The sequence below is a fragment of the Pygocentrus nattereri genome, chromosome 10 (genome assembly GCF_015220715.1).
Source record: "Pygocentrus nattereri isolate fPygNat1 chromosome 10, fPygNat1.pri, whole genome shotgun sequence".
NCBI classification, from domain to species: Eukaryota; Metazoa; Chordata; class Actinopteri; order Characiformes; family Serrasalmidae; genus Pygocentrus; species Pygocentrus nattereri.
The window spans coordinates 2,207,501-2,223,338 of NC_051220.1; the positions used below are offsets into that span (position 1 = coordinate 2,207,501).

A 15,838-nucleotide genomic window follows, 5' to 3' on the forward strand; every position below is an offset into this window, starting at 1 on the left:
ACTGTGTGGGTTAGTATTCAAAACTTGAAAAGTAAAAAAAAAAAAAAAAAATCGGAGAAAATCTGGAAAACTGGAAAATCTATGAGGCGTTTTAGGGCCACTTAAAAATAAAAACAGACTTTGAGAATAGTCGTAATATTTGGAGGACAGAGTGGGCTGCTGCGCTGTAGGGGGGCTGCCATACCGTGTTGGGGTCTCGGTTGCTGCACTGGCGCCGGAGCTCCACTCACTCCCGTCTGTCTGTGGATCAGTTTGATCTTCTTCCTCACCGTCTGTGAAACTTCATGCCCTCTTTGAATGGGGGGAGACGAAGCCCCAGACAGCCGTGTAGACCACCTTGCCTTAGATTCTCCTTCAACAGCACAGACGGACGGTTTCCTCCGAGTCCGTCTGACTCTTAATTCTAGATAAACAGTTTCCTGCTCGGCCGTTTCAGCCGGTTCTTACACGGATACCAGGCTGGTGCTGATGAGCAGGAGAGACGGGGAGGCTGAGTGTTTCTTTATGGGGGAATCGATATGAAAGTGCGGCTCCACCAACTCAACACCCCTCATTTAACACCAGGAGGTGCTGCTTCACCTCGCAAAGCCTTCGGACACAATACTGACCTTTCCTGGTGTTGATGGTGCTTTAATGCCATAATTCCACGACTTTTTTGCTTGAAATATTATGACTTTATTTCTCGATGTCTACTATTTTTATGTTTGTTAACAGTGGCCCTAAAACACCGTCATAAAAATCGTAAGTTGTTATGTTTCTCTTTTTTATTTTTTTTAAACATAGCGACTATGAGCGCACTACTAAAGGTCAGAAAAGGTCAATGCACTTACCAAAGCAGAACTCCGCTTTTGGTCTTAGCTTGGTGGCATCACTGACCTGCCAAGAAACACACGAAAGACTAAACTGGTGCTTCAAAAAAAAACTGGTGCTTTTTCCAGTACAGAAGGGTCCAAATCAAATCAAGTCCAATTTATTTGTAGCGCTTTTTACAATGGATGTTGTCGCAAAGCAGCTTCACAGAATTCCAGTAAAGACAGAGTTTTAACAAGAATGTAAAACCCCCAGGTGGGCAAGTCAGGGGAAACAGTGGCCAGGAGAACCTCCCTCAGAGCTGAGGAAGAAACCTTGGGAGGAGCCGAGGATCACCAGGGGGGGACCCGTCCTCCTCTGGTCAGACTACCTACAGAGTTATTATACTACTAATATTAATAGCAGTAGTATTACTAGTAGTAATAGCTGGGAGTCCATGAGAACGTCAATGTAGGGTGGGCAGCTAGTCCAAGGCAGGTGGTTGTAGCTGGGGCGTGGGCAGCTGGTCTGAAGTGGGCAGCAGGAAAGTCCAGTTTTACGGGTTTTGTTACTTGCTTAAAACTGGTACCAAAAGGACCTAATTGTACTTGAGGGTGTTCTCCTCTCTGTTTGCTTAAACATTCAGAAAAAATTGCCTCAATTTATCTAATTCTTTACTCTTCCAGGAAAAGACCGATTATTACTTTGTAAAGAGTTTGCTATGGTGAACACTAGTGATGATACTAGGGTTCACACTAGCCTTCCCACAATCAGTGTAACTGTAAAGAGCAGGGAACAAAGCTCAGATATCTACTGAGCAACTTAACTAAATGCACGGTTCACACCCTAAAGAGAGAGAAGTGAAGATCTGCCCGACTCTACATGAGTTTAATGTACAAATGCAGACATTTTTTGTGATCGCAGTTTATTATTTCATGCCAGTGCAACATAGTTTAACCCTAACTAGTTCCACTTACTGAACCCTGTTCTTCAGTGGACTATTCTCAGTCCAGCAGTGACACTGAGGTGTTTAAAAACTCCAGCAGCACTACTGTATCTGATCCACTCGTACCAGCACAACACACACTAACACCACCGCCACCACGTCAGTGTTACTACAGTGCTGAGAATGACCCACCACTCAAACAGCACCTGCTCTGTGAGGGTCCATGGGGGTCCTGACCACTGAAGAACAGGGTAACAGAGTATCAGAGAAACAGATGGACTACAGTCTGTAACTGTAGAACTACAGAGTGCAGCTATACAGTAAGTGGAGCTGATAAGATGGACAGTGAGAGTAGAATCAGATCTAGAATCCAAAGTTCCAGTGGTTCCCCTTTGGATGAGGTGTTTTTCATTTTTCAATGTGGGAAAAGGGTCCTCAACCAATCATTGCTGCTTGTCCAACAGTACCATATGTCTACCAAACCATGCATGCAAAAGCAAGGAAGGAATCTTACTTTGGATATGTACGTGAGTTTGAGTGAGCCCACGCATTCGGCCCCTATCGGTAGATTCTGAAAAGCAAAAATAAAAAGAATTACAGTACAAACTTTTACAAAACGTGTAGTTTTTGGTACTTCAGTAACATTAGCTCTCCAAGAACAAACACAGCACAAACATATAGAGAAAAATCAACTGAAAAAGTCAACGTTCCTTCTTATGAACAACACCATGGACAAACAAAGCCTAAACATCCTCATAACCCATGTTGTACACAGTCACAGTGCATCTCTGGCCCTATAGTTTAAAGCTTCTGTCAACATGGTTAATGCTTAAAAGTTTTGTCTTAATGGCAAAGATACACTGCATCACTCCGCTGAGACGCTGTTGCTAAGCAACGACTCTGACAGCTGTAGGAGACGCTCGAGCCATCTGAACGTTTCTACTTCTTACTTTGCCACAAACAGAAAACGGACGCTGTTAAGATCACATCTGACCGACAGCCGATTTGGTCCGACTCTGAAGACGAGACGACACTAAATTCCCAAACTGTCGTCACCACTGAGCAGCTTTTCAGTCGGCAGCTGTGACAGAAGAACAGCTGAACAACCTGGAATCAGCCAGAAATGAACCCAACACCATTCGCCAAACTAAACGGGCTGTAAGAAGCTTTACAGACCGGCTGGAACAAAACAACATTAATACTGATCTGGACAAACTGACCAAACTGAGCTGAACCTGATATTGGCTCAGTTTTACGGCTCAGTCTGATTTGGTCCGACTCTGAAGATCAGACACGTCTGGCGAATGGTGTTGGGTTAATTTCTGGCTGATTCCAGGTTGTTCAGCTGTTCTTCTGTCACAGCTGCCGACTGAAAAGCTGCTCAGTGGTGACGACAGTTTGGGAATTTAGTGTAAGGAACTGGAGGACAAACTGCTGGCTGAGCAGCGAGTGGGCGGAGCTCGTTACTCTGACGTAGCAACGAGCTGCTCGTTAAGGAGCTATAATTAGGAGGAAGGAACTGAACATTAAAACATATTAAACGCCGCGTTCACGGCCAGTTTATTCATTTCTTACTGTATTTATTTAACTGCTGTATTAAAGCAGTAGAACACTCGAGGTCATGGTTACGTTGTTTCACGATAACACGCTCCCTTTTGAGTTCTATTGTTTAAATATATGTATTTTAATAGAACATAAATGCGCCGTAATTTCCACACTACTGCTGCTCAGCCTTGATGGTGGGGGGTGGGGGGTGTTGGGTAGCCATCACATTTTATTCATGCAGTTAAGGTGGGCTGCTAACTACTGCGCTCTCTTAACTGAAGTTAATCACTTATAGTGGGATCCTGCAACAGGTGGCTAATGTAGGTAGGAAGCAGAGTCTGGCTACATTACACACAAAGGTGTAATAATGACTGTTAAATTTAGAAAAGCCTAAATAAGCTACTTGGCTGGAGCCTGGAGCAGTTGGAGAGCAGTCATTTTATGTGAGGGAAATGGACAAGCAGGTGACCTTACACTCTGCTAACAATGTCAGATCTTCTGCAGCTCCTCTGATGAATAATGTTAGTCAGATAAGCTCTGAGCAGATAAACGCCAAAAGGATCTAAAAATTTGAATAAATTGTTCTGAACTGAACTGAAACGTTTGTGAGGCAGCTGTATTTCACTCAATCAGCGACTAACAGCACACAGAGTATTTTTCAGTATGACTGTTTACTCGAGTTGAAAATACTGTTTATCACCGAATCAATTATGCTGTTATTTTGGGTGATTAATGTTGGAGAATGGGTGAAAACACGTGGCTGTTTTCTTTAATCTTTTTCTGAACCTTTCCGCTTCCCGTAGTTCCACCGTTGCTTGGCGTTGTTCAGTGAATGTGCGCCACCAGAGGTCCACTGTCAAATGGAACGTGAATTTGATGGGGAACCCAATTTGGATATAACACCAGCACCAAAGCAGAAGAACCCAGGGCAAATGGAAATTGACGGCGTCAACAACGAACTACTCGCTACTCTGCTCAGTAGTTTATGAGGCAGGACAGGGAAGTGTGACTGATCTATTGCAGCTCCTCTGATGAATGACGTCACTCACATAAGCTCTAGTTTTTTTGCTGACGGTGTGACGAAACGTCGTTTCGCCGTGGAGCTACCCTTTGACATTGTAATCTGTGGTGAGAGTAGAGAGCGTGGTAGAGAGGTGGAAGAGAATCTGGAGAGGTGGAGGTTTGCACTGGAGAGGAGAGGAATGAAGGTCAGTAGAGACAAGACGGAATACATGTGTGTGAATATGAGGGAGGCGGCTGGAAAGGTGAAGATGCAAGGAGTAGAGGTCGTAAAGGTAGATGACTTCAAATATCTTGGGTCAACCACCCAGAGCAATGGACAGTGTAGAAAAGAGGTGAGGAAGAGGGTGCAGGCAGGATGGAGTGGGTGGAGACGGGTGTCAGGGCTGATGTATGACAGAAGGATAGCAGCAAGAGTGAAAGGGAAGGTCTACAAGACAGCAGTGCGTCCTGCTATGATGTTTGGTTTGGAGACTGTGGCTCTGTCTAAAAGACAGGAGGCTGAGCTGGAGGTGGCAGAGATGAAGATGATTTTTGTTGGGAGTGACAAGGATGGACAAGATTAGAAATGAGCAGATCAGAGGGACGGTGAAGGTGGAGCAGTTTGGAGATAAAGCCAGAGAGGCCAGGTTGACATGGTTTGGACGTGTGTTGAGGAGGAATAGTGGATATATTGGGCAAAGAATGTTGGAGATGGAGCTGCCAGGTAGAAGGAGAAGAGGTAGACCTCAGAGAAGGTTTATGGATGTAGTGAAGGTGGACATGGAGATGGTTGGTGTGAAAGTAGAGGAGGCAGTGGATAGGGCAAGATGGAGGCAGATGATCCGCTGTGGCGACCCCCAAAGGGAGCAGCCGAAAGAAGGAGAAGAGGTGGAGCTACCCTTTATGAAAGCTTATCTTTAGAAGCTGGAGGTTGCCTCAGCAGAAGGAAGACATGGGGCAGGTTGGAAATGAACAATGGCTCAGGGCAAAACTAAGGAAACGTTTAGGCTATTTTGCAGGTGAAATACGATTTAAGTCCACCTGCAGACAACTTAGTCACCTGTAGCTGATGGATCAGTCTACAAGACACACTTTTAGTTAGTTGCTAGATCATTGAACGACTGACCTAATGGACGAAACATGTAGCACAGTTCAACAAAAGCGCCTAATTTCTGAATCAGCTGAACCATCGCTGGAAAATATTCCTAATGAAGAACATGCAAGGTTAAAAGAAATACCCTCAAAAAGAAAAAAAAACGTCCCATCAAATAAACATTTCTGTACCTGTGGGTTGTCCATGTACCAGACCAGGCTGCCCTGCTGGGTGTCCAGTAGGAAGTATCGCCGCAGGAACTTGCCGCTGTTCTCCAGCTCCTCGATGTCGAGGAAGCCGCAGATGCGGTTCTGTCGGTCCACGTAAGGCATCGCTCCTCTTCACTGCTCATTCCCCCCTTCTGGACCAACACACAGCTGCTGGAGGACAGAGGGCAATGGTCAGAGCACAAGAAAGTGCATGAGAGCCAGGGAGAGAGAACAAGAGCGAAGCTAATGAGTGGTGTGTTATAACAATAAGTATGCATGACAACATCCAAGAAGTCATCCTCCCCCTCCTTTTTTTCACTTCTTTGGCAGCAGACCAGTAACCCTAACACTGCTGTTAGTCATACTCTCACATCAATCCACACAGGATCTGAATCATAGCAAGTGCAGGCAAAGGGCAGCCCCCACGGTGGCCAAAGTCTAAGGCCTGTAATCAGAGCACCACATAGGGTTGGGTATCGAAAAACAATATGTTTACGGTACTGACTGAATTACTTCAATACCAGCCAGTTATATGCATACACACTGTAACTGGCTGTCTAAATGACATTCTGTATGCATAATTAAATGTTTCTGGATCAGTGCCTCGATTAACCCGCTCAAGTTTTTCCATTTTTCAGGAAACACCGGGTGACTCATCCGATTTCAAAATGATCCATTTCACTTGTAAATCATTACAGATCGATGGCAGTGAACTGTAAATGGTTGAAACGAGCATAAAGATTATTATTTAATTTGACACGGTCTCAGTATGAACCTCCTCCAGCTGTACTGACGACATCAACATCACAGTCAAACTCATCCCAGACTGGATTGAGCGCGTCGGGTGTCGCCGATGTATTTTCAAAAGTATTCGCTCATCTGGCTTCACACACACACGAGCTTGAGTGACGTCCCATTCTTAATCCACAGGATTTAATATGATGTCTGTCCACCCTTTGCAACTAGAACACCTTCAACTCTTCTGGGAAGGCTTTCCACAAGGGTTAGGAGTGTTTATGGGAATTTTTGACCGTTCTTCCAGAAGCGCATTTGTGAGGTCAGACACTGATGTTAGACGAGAAGGCCTGGCTCGCAGTCTGGAGGCTATCCCCGGGTGCTGGTACAGGGTCAAGGACTATCTTTCATGGACATGCTTGATCACACTTTCCATGTTTTAGTACATTTTCAAGGTCAGCAGATACTCCTTGTACAACTATGCAGTAATAAAGTCACTGGTTACGGTAATTATTGACCACTGCAAAGTCAGGCAGGACTTCCAGTGGGTGTTGTAATGACACTGAAAAGGAAGAAAGGGCAAGAAAGATCTTCTTGGGCTGTGTAGGTCTGCACAATCTTACACCCTGAAGAGGAACTCTACAATAGGTTAGTCAACCTAAGCCAACGTGCACAATTATGCACTACATATTATGCAGCTTGAGAGATGACAAAGAACCAGACAAAAAAAAAAAAAAACTATATATAAAATAAATAATGAAATCAAATATAAACGGCATCCAAAAATGCTGCCACCTTCTCTGGGCCTGAGCTCAAAATGGACTGAGGGGAAGTGGAAAAGTGTCCGGCGGTCTGACGAATCAACATTTGAAATTCTTTTCGGAAATCATGGACACTGTGTCCTCCAGGCTGAAGACCACTCAGCTTGTTATCAGTGCTCAGTTCTAAAGCCAGTATTCATGATGGTTTAGGGGGCATTAGTGCACATGGCGTGGGTGACGTGCTCATCTGTGAAGGCTCCATTAAAGCTGAATGACATAAACAGGTTGTAGCAACATCTGCTGCCGTCCAGACGACGTCTTTTTCAGGGAAGGCCTTGATTATTTCAGCAAGACGATGTAAAACCACATTCTGCATGTATTACAGCAGCACTGCTCCGTATTAAAAGAGTCCGGGTGCTAAACTGACCTGCCTGCAGTCCAGACCGGTCACCCCTGAAGGCATTTGGTGCATTATGAAATGAAAAAGTACGACAAATGAGCCCCGGAAACTGACGAGCAGCTGAAATCCTACCTTAAATGAGAAATATGAAAACATTTTACTTTCAAAGCTACAGCAGCGTCTTCTCAGTTCCTTAACACTTAAGAGTGTTGTTAAAGAAGAGCTCATGCAGCACAGTGGTGATGCAGACACGCCCCCGTTCCAACTTTTTTGGAATGTGTTTTTGGCATCAAACTTAAAATGCTCATATATTTTAAAAAAACAATAACATTTCTCCATTTTAACATTTGATTTGTTGTCTTCGTACTGTTTCCAATTAAATATAGGGTTTAAATGTTTTGCACGTAATTGAATTTTGTTTTTATTTATATTTTGAACAGCATCCCAACTTTTTTGGAAACAGGTTTGTATTTTATCAGCTCAGATCTGCTTTATTAGATTATTATTATTATTATTATTATTAAATCAGACTTGATCGATAATTATATTTGCTTTACTAATTTGTAGGTTTTTTTTTACTTTAATACATCAATTAGTGCATCAAAAGCAATAAAACAGCAAAATAAATAAATTCAGCCCGTCCTGAATTTTGATTTCAACCAAGAATTTTCAGTGCAGCAAATTCCAATTGTTTTTTTCTGTTTTCGAAAAGAGCTTCCTGAATACGAGGAAAGCAAAGTGCTAAAATTCAACAGATGGAGAGAGTGAGCAGTCCCTCGGCCACGCCCTCTGTCAAACAGTGGATAAAGACAGCATTCTTCTCTCTGCTCTGGAGGCCGAGACATTTATGGCAAGAGCTAAGGCATAAAGAAATAAACAGACAAAGCTTGTGACCAAAACAAGGCCTGCTGTGTCATCGGCCAGAGAGAGGAGAACAATGCACATCATGAGTCATCTCATCAGTGTGCACCAAACACACTCGCACCGAGTTCTAGAGCACAGAGTGGGCCTTGTGCTCTAGAACGTTCCAGGATTCAGTGAAGGCTCCAACAGTGGACAGAATACAGACTGAAACCAACTGTAATGTATTAAACAAGGAGTGGGCCAGTCATTCATTTTCATGACCGAGTTTCATTGCTTTACACTGACCTTGGTCAACGCCTAATATGAAACAGATTCCTACAGCCTCTAGCTATACACACCTATACATCAGGCATAACATTATATCCACTTTATCAGCTCCACTTACTGTATAGCTGCACTCTGTAGTTCTACAGTTACAGACTGTAGTCCATCTGTTTCTCTGATACTCGGTTACCCTGTTCTTCAGTGGTCAGGACCCCCATGGACCCCCACAGTGATGACCAACGACAGAAGCTGTTCGATTAAGCAACGATGAGCAACGACAGAAGCTGTTCGATTAAGCAACGATGAGCAACGACAGAAGCTGTTCGATTAAGCAACGATGAGCAACGACAGAAGCTGGTCGATTAAGCAACGATGACCAACGACAGAAGCTGTTCGATTAAGCAACGATGAGCAACGTCTGAAGCTGTTCGATTAAGCAACGATGAGCAACGACAGAAGCTGGTCGATTAAGCAACGATGAGCAACGACAGAAGCTGGTCGATTAAGCAACGATGAGCAACGACAGAAGCTGTTCGATTAAGCAACGATGACCAACGTCTGAAGCTGTTCGATTAAGCAACAATGAGCAACGACAGAAGCTGTTCGATTAAGCAACGATGAGCAACGACAGAAGCTGGTCGATTAAGCAACGATGAGCAACGACAGAAGCTGGTCGATTAACCAACGATGAGCAACGACAGAAGCTGGTCGATTAACCAACGATGACCAACGTCTGAAGCTGGTCGATTAAGCAACGATGAGCAACGACAGAAGCTGGTCGATTAACCAACGATGAGCAACGACAGAAGCTGGTCGATTAACCAACGATGACCAACGTCTGAAGCTGTTCGATTAAGCAACGATGAGCAACGACAGAAGCTGTTCGATTAAGCAACGATGACCAACGTCTGAAGCTGTTCGATTAAGCAACAATGAGCAACGACAGAAGCTGTTCGATTAAGCAACGATGAGCAACGACAGAAGCTGGTCGATTAAGCAACGATGAGCAACGACAGAAGCTGGTCGATTAAGCAACGATGACCAACGACAGAAGCTGTTCGATTAAGCAACGATGAGCAATGTCTGAAGCTGTTCGATTAAGCAACAATGAGCAACGACAGAAGCTGTTCGATTAAGCAACGATGAGCAACGACAGAAGCTGGTCGATTAAGCAACGATGAGCAACGACAGAAGCTGGTCGATTAAGCAACGATGACCAACGTCTGAAGCTGTTCGATTAAGCAACGATGAGCAACGACAGAAGCTGTTCGATTAACCAACGATGAGCAACGACAGAAGCTGTTCGATTAACCAACGATGAGCAACGACAGAAGCTGGTCGATTAACCAACGATGAGCAACGACAGAAGCTGGTCGATTAACCAACGATGACCAACGTCTGAAGCTGTTCGATTAAGCAACGATGACCAACGACAGAAGCTGGTCGATTAACCAGAAATATCAAGAAATGTCAAGAAACCAATGACTTTGCTCAGGCCAGTACCGTTCTTTAATTTACATTTATGGCATTTGGCTGACGCTTTTATCCAGAGCGACTTACAATTTGATCATTTTACACAGGTAGGCTAAGGTGGTGTTAGGAGTCTTGCCCAAGGACCCTTATTGGTATAGTGTAGGGCGCTTGCCCAGGTGGGGGATTGAACCCCTGTCTACAGTGTAGAAGGCAAACGTGTTAACCACTACACTAACCAACCACACTTTCAGTCAAAACTAAGAGCGCAAAAAATTACAAAACACAGCAAGAAAACTAAGAAAGATGGTGAAGATTCATATGCATAGCAGAGCTGTTTTTATGAATGAAGTTTTTGGCAGAAGAACAATTGAGTGCTTGTAAAATGAAGACCAACAGCCCGAGTATTTAGTAGAGGTGGTATTTGTTTAAGTGCTGGCTCTGAAAGTTGTGTAGATTTGTCATCATCTCTAAACGGCAGGGTGATCCCTCCTCCCCGCTCAGAGACGCTATCTCAGTCCTGTTCTTCCTTTCATCTCCGTCATCAGGGCTCTAACTTCAGTTGAAGCAGAGGGAGCGTAAAGCAAGCCTGGTCTTGTCACAACCTCAATTCTTCTCCAGACCAGCCATATTCTTTACACTTAACCCTATACGCTGACTCTAAATGCACTGACTTACTGTCGACCTTTGGTCATCTTTACAGTGTTGATTCCTTAAAAGTTCAATGGTTTATAACAGTTACAAGGAAACGCCACGGTTAAAATTCCCCTGCGCACTGATAAGGCTTGCAACACAGCCTACAGCATGGTTACAGTGGCAGCTACACTTAGAGCAGTATCCACTCGTAACCTGCTCACTGTGTCTGTTTTAGTTATTCTTTTCGTCTAAATTTTAATTTATTCGTATAATGCATTCTACAGTGGCTACGGTCACTTAGCAGCTTTACAGAAAACTTGGACCAAGCCCCAAATGACCAAGCCAAGAGAGAAAAGGGTGAGCCATCAAGACTAAAAAAGGGAATCTGAAAGTTTAAGATATAACAGCAAATAGGAGTAAAGGAAAAACATTAGTGTCACTGGACAGAAGCATTTCGATTGACCAATGATATTGGATGATAGAAGCATTTTGATTAACCAGTAACAAGCAAATCAAAAGCTTTTTGATTACCCAATGATAGAGGCATTTCAGGAGCATTAACCAACGAGAGAAGCTTTGATTAACCAGTGACAGAAGCGTTTCAATTAACCAGTGACAGAAGCGTTTCAATTAACCAGTGACAGAAGCTTTTCAATTAACCAGTGACAGAAGCTTTTCAATTAACCAGTGACAGAAGCTTTTCAATTAACCAGTGACAGAAGCTTTTCAATTAACCAGTGACAGAAGCTTTTCAATTAACCAGTGACAGAAGCTTTTCAATTAACCAATGACAGAAGCTTTTCAATTAACCAATGACAGAAGCTTTTCAATTAACCAATTTTTCTACCAAATTTTATGATTAGTTATGCAACTATCTTTTGATCTTAATGAATGAAGGGACTCACAGTGGTGGAGGGGCACACACAAAATGTTAAAGAAGGTAGAACCATGTTTTTGTTTGTTTGTTTTTAAGAATTGCCATTACTTTTCCGCTATCAACGCTGCTTATCAAAGCCAAGAGGACACATTCAGGTTCACTGGTCATTCTGGATAATAAAAAGTGGCTTTAACTGCCCTGTAAACATCGTGAGCCCCTGGGGCAGCATCAGCACCTCTGTAAAGACATCAGTTTCATTGCGATGCAGTATTTCAGCTCAAATCACTCAATATCTGTTCTTCAGCGGTCAGGACCCCCATGGACCCTCACAGAGCAGGTACTGTTTGGGTGGTGGGTCATTCTCAGCACTGCAGTAACACTGACGTGGTGGCGGTGTGTTAGTGTGTGTGGCGCTGGTCTGAGTGGATCAGACACAGCAGTGCTGCTGGAGTTTTATACACCTCAGTGTCTCTGCTGGACTGAGAATAGTCCACCAACCAAAAATATCCAGCCGACAGCGTCCTGTGGGCGGCGTCCTGTGACCCCTGATGAAGGACTAGAAGATGATCCACACAAACTGTGAAGCAGCAGATGAGCTGTCGTCTCTGACTTTACATCTACAAGGTGGACCGACACGGTAGGAGTGTCTAGAGTGGACAGTGAGTGGACACAGTGTTTAAAAACTCCAGCAGCGCTGCTGTCTGATCCACTCGCACCAGCACAACACACACCACCACCACACCAGTGCTGAGAATGACCCACCACCCAAACAGTACCTGCTCTGTGAGGGTCCATGGGGGTCCTGACCACTGAAGAACAGGGTAACAGAGTATCAGAGAAGCAGATGGACTACAGTCTGTAACTGTAGAACTACAACGCGGCTGGTCGGTGTATTTAAGGGATTTCCGAGGTCGAGAGAAGGCAGACCAGCTCAGGGGCCACACTGGGGTGACGTTAAACATCCAGCCTTTTTATTTAACTACATCAAATCTTCTGGCAGCAGGAAATCAGCCAAGAAAAGCCGATTAAACCAGCCGCTGCGCTCTGATAGCCAGCCGGCTAACTTACTTCACGCAGGTGAAGGCTGGACAACCAGCGCTAGCCAGCTAGGAGCTAGCCAGCGACACCGGGGCCAGGTTTTTATCGAAAAGCGGGCGAAACTAAGCAGATGAACGTCGTGGTGTGTCACACAGACCTAAACGACTGGATTAGGGTCGGTTAACACACAGAGAAACGGCCGGACTCTGAACGGGTCAGCGGTTTCTCGCGAGCTAACGAGCTAACGAGCTAGCGCCGGGGGAACGCTCAGCCCCCGGAGCGGAGCGTCAGCCGCTCTGCCCGACCCGGGCTCCGCTTCGTGGGCTAACTCACTAACAACAAACAACCCGGACAAACTATGAGGCGGAGATCCGGGCGGAATACCTGTCAGTTTGGCTCCGCCGACTCACTCGGGTTTAAGGTGCCGAGAACGTGTGAGCGGGTCCGAGAAGCCGCTTCAGCCGCATCCAGCACATCCAGCGACCCCGCTCCCTCCGCTCCGCAGCCCTGCGGTCACTCCGGTGTGTTTTGCGCTGAGACGGAAGGGGTTTTACGTCACACTCCTCGGACTCGTTTATGCAAATCCTATAGCAGAGACAGCGCGAGCTCACCTGGCCGACAGGTAGAGCTGTGAGAGCTCTGTTTAAAGACGTGTTGCGCTGGTCTGAGTGGATCAGACGCCTCAGTGACTGAGAATAGTGCACCAATCAGCGTCCCGTGACCACTGATTTTACATCTACAAAGTGGACCGACAAGGCAGGAGCGTCAGCACTGCTGTGTCTGATCCACTCGTACCAGCACAACACACAATAACACACCACCACCACCACGTCAGTGTCACTGCAGTGCTGAGACTGTCCCACCACCCAAACAGCACCCGCTCTGTGAGGGTCCATGGGGGTCCTGACCACTGAAGAACAGGGTAACAGAGTATCAGAGAAACAGATGGACTACAGTCTGAAACTGTAGAACTACAGAGTGCAGCTATACAGTAAGTGGAGCTGATAAAGTGGACAGTGAGCGCAGAAATGAGGAGGTGGTCCGAATGTTATGCCTGACCGGTGTATATGACAAGTATATGATTTAGTATTAAATACCTGCCACGTAAAGACCCATTCAGTTCTATAAATTACTGCTGAAGTATTGAAAGTATTGATTCTTTAATATCCGGTTATATAGTGACCTATAGGGCAGGTAGGCCTCACGTAATGGTCAGTGAGAGAAAGTACGAGTTAAGTATTTCTGGTAATGCTGGGCGAATGTGTTTTATTGCCCTTGTGCACCCTCTGCTGTTGGAGGATATCATGTTTTCAGGCCAGTAAACATACACTCACTGGCCACTTTATTAGGTACCCCTTGCTAGTAAAAGGCTGGACCCCCTTTCGCTTCAGAACTGTCTTAATTCTTCGTGTCAGACTTTCAACAAGGTGTTGGAAACGTTCCTCAGAGATTCTGGTTGGTTATTTGAGTTCATGCTGCCTTTCTATCATCTGGAACCAGTCTGCCCATTCTCCTCTGACCTCTCACATCAACAAGGCATTTTCGTCCACACAACTGACCGCTCACTGGATATTTCCTCTTTTTCGGACCGTTCTCTGTGAACCCTAGAGATGGTTGTGTGTGAAAATCCCAGCAGATCAGCAGTTTCTGAAATACTCAGACCAGCCCGTCTGGCACCAACAACCACACCACGTTCAAAGCCCCTTAAATCCCCTTTCTACCCCGTTCTGGATCAAATGGTAATGAATACGAAATCTGATGTCTGAGATATACGTTGTGTCTGTTTACATTGTGTGTAAATTTCATGATAAATGGACTAAATTAAACCTTCAATTGAGAATAAATTATGGTTTTCCTTCTCCTGTAAAGTTACCATTTCGGCGATACAAGGTTTTCTTCTGACAACAGTGAAATTTCCAAAAGTATTCACTCGTCTGGCTTCACACACATATGAACTTGAGTGACGTTCCATTCTTAATCCATAGGGTTTAATATGATGTCGGCCCACCTTTTGCAGCTATAACAGCTTCAGCTCTTCTGGGAAGGTTTTCCACAAGGGTTAGGAGTGTTTATGGGAATTTCTGACCGTTCTTCCAGAAGCACATTTGTGAGGTCAGACACTGATGTTGGATGAGAAGGCCTGGCTCACAGTCTCCACTCTTTGCTGTGGGAAAAAAATGTAAAAATCCAGTACTGGTACACTCTAAATGAATCATTCAGCCTGAGCTATTCTCGAGGGTGGGAACGTGTGCAGTAATTTGCATGTGTTTTTTTTTATGGCTCAGCTTGCAGTGGATTATAAAACTGTGTACCGAAGATTAGCAACATGGAACATTCAACATGTGGTTACAGACACAAGCCACGTCCACCCAACTAATGATTTTATTGTTAACCTACAAATGAACTTAAATGCACTGCTAAGAAACTCTGAACACACCAGATCTGGCTGTAAAAGATTAACAGACTAAAATAGACGGATTAAAAACTTCAAAATCTATAATTTTGGGGAATATTTTGCTATTTGGGATCAATTACAAGTGCAAATATAAATAAATTTAGATAAATTTACACGTGACAGTCACACATGCCATATGATGTTATTGTCAGGAGACCCTGGGCTGCTCAGATACGCCATTGTTTGAAATGTAAATGCAACAGGAATTTTATATCTTTATGAATTTGGGACATTTCTGATCAAAAAATGGACCCAGCGGCTGCTAAATGTTGTACTGTTTTAACTGAAAAGAAGTGCGGCTGTCGTTATCTTTTCAGAAATTGCTAGTCTGGAGTGTCTGTGAGCTGAAAGTGCAATAATTTTGATGGAGATTATTGATTTTATTGATTATGATGAGTAAAAATAACAATTATCATAAGACGGACATGGTTTTTTATTGATTTTCTGTCCTCTTGGATTCAGACTCAGTGCTAAAACTCTGATACACAGCAAGACAGGCTTTATTTTTAGAGAATTGAGCTGCATATTTAATATCAGATATTTTTAATACTCAAAATCAATGTAAACTGAAAGCCCTTTGTTTATGACATGAGGCTGAAAGCAGAGCTGTAGTGTAACAGTAGCGAGTGGGTTGGGGTGATTTTGGAGCTGAGCTCCGGCTGATGGACGGTCACAGGTGGAGGAAATCTCTCTGGATGGTGGGTCAGAGTCTGATGATGACCTGATGGTGAATCATGTCTCTGTTTTAACCCTT

At 44.4% G+C, this 15,838-nt stretch overlaps 1 protein-coding gene across 7 annotated transcripts in view; it reads right to left on the bottom strand.

The window, feature by feature from the left end:
* The window catches only part of plekha1a (pleckstrin homology domain containing, family A (phosphoinositide binding specific) member 1a), a 31,676-nt gene extending 18,280 nt beyond the window's left edge, over window positions 1-13,396 (bottom strand). For 2 of the 7 annotated variants that reach the window (XR_005130832.1, XM_017719350.2), the window contains exons 1-4: window positions 13,014-13,393; window positions 5,567-5,755; window positions 2,250-2,306; window positions 831-876 (exon numbers count right to left, since the gene is read on the bottom strand). Coding sequence is in view for 6 of the 7 variants with exons in the window: in XM_017719350.2 (XP_017574839.1) it covers window positions 831-876; window positions 2,250-2,306; window positions 5,567-5,707 (244 nt within the window). In the remaining variant the exon portion in view is untranslated. Of the gene's footprint in view, window positions 1-830; window positions 877-2,249; window positions 2,307-5,566; window positions 5,756-13,013 lie in introns of all 7 variants that reach the window. The other 5 variants (XM_017719346.2, XM_017719349.2, XM_037542137.1 and 2 more) reach the window with 4 other exon arrangements.
* Between the last annotated feature and the right edge of the window lie 2,442 nt (window positions 13,397-15,838).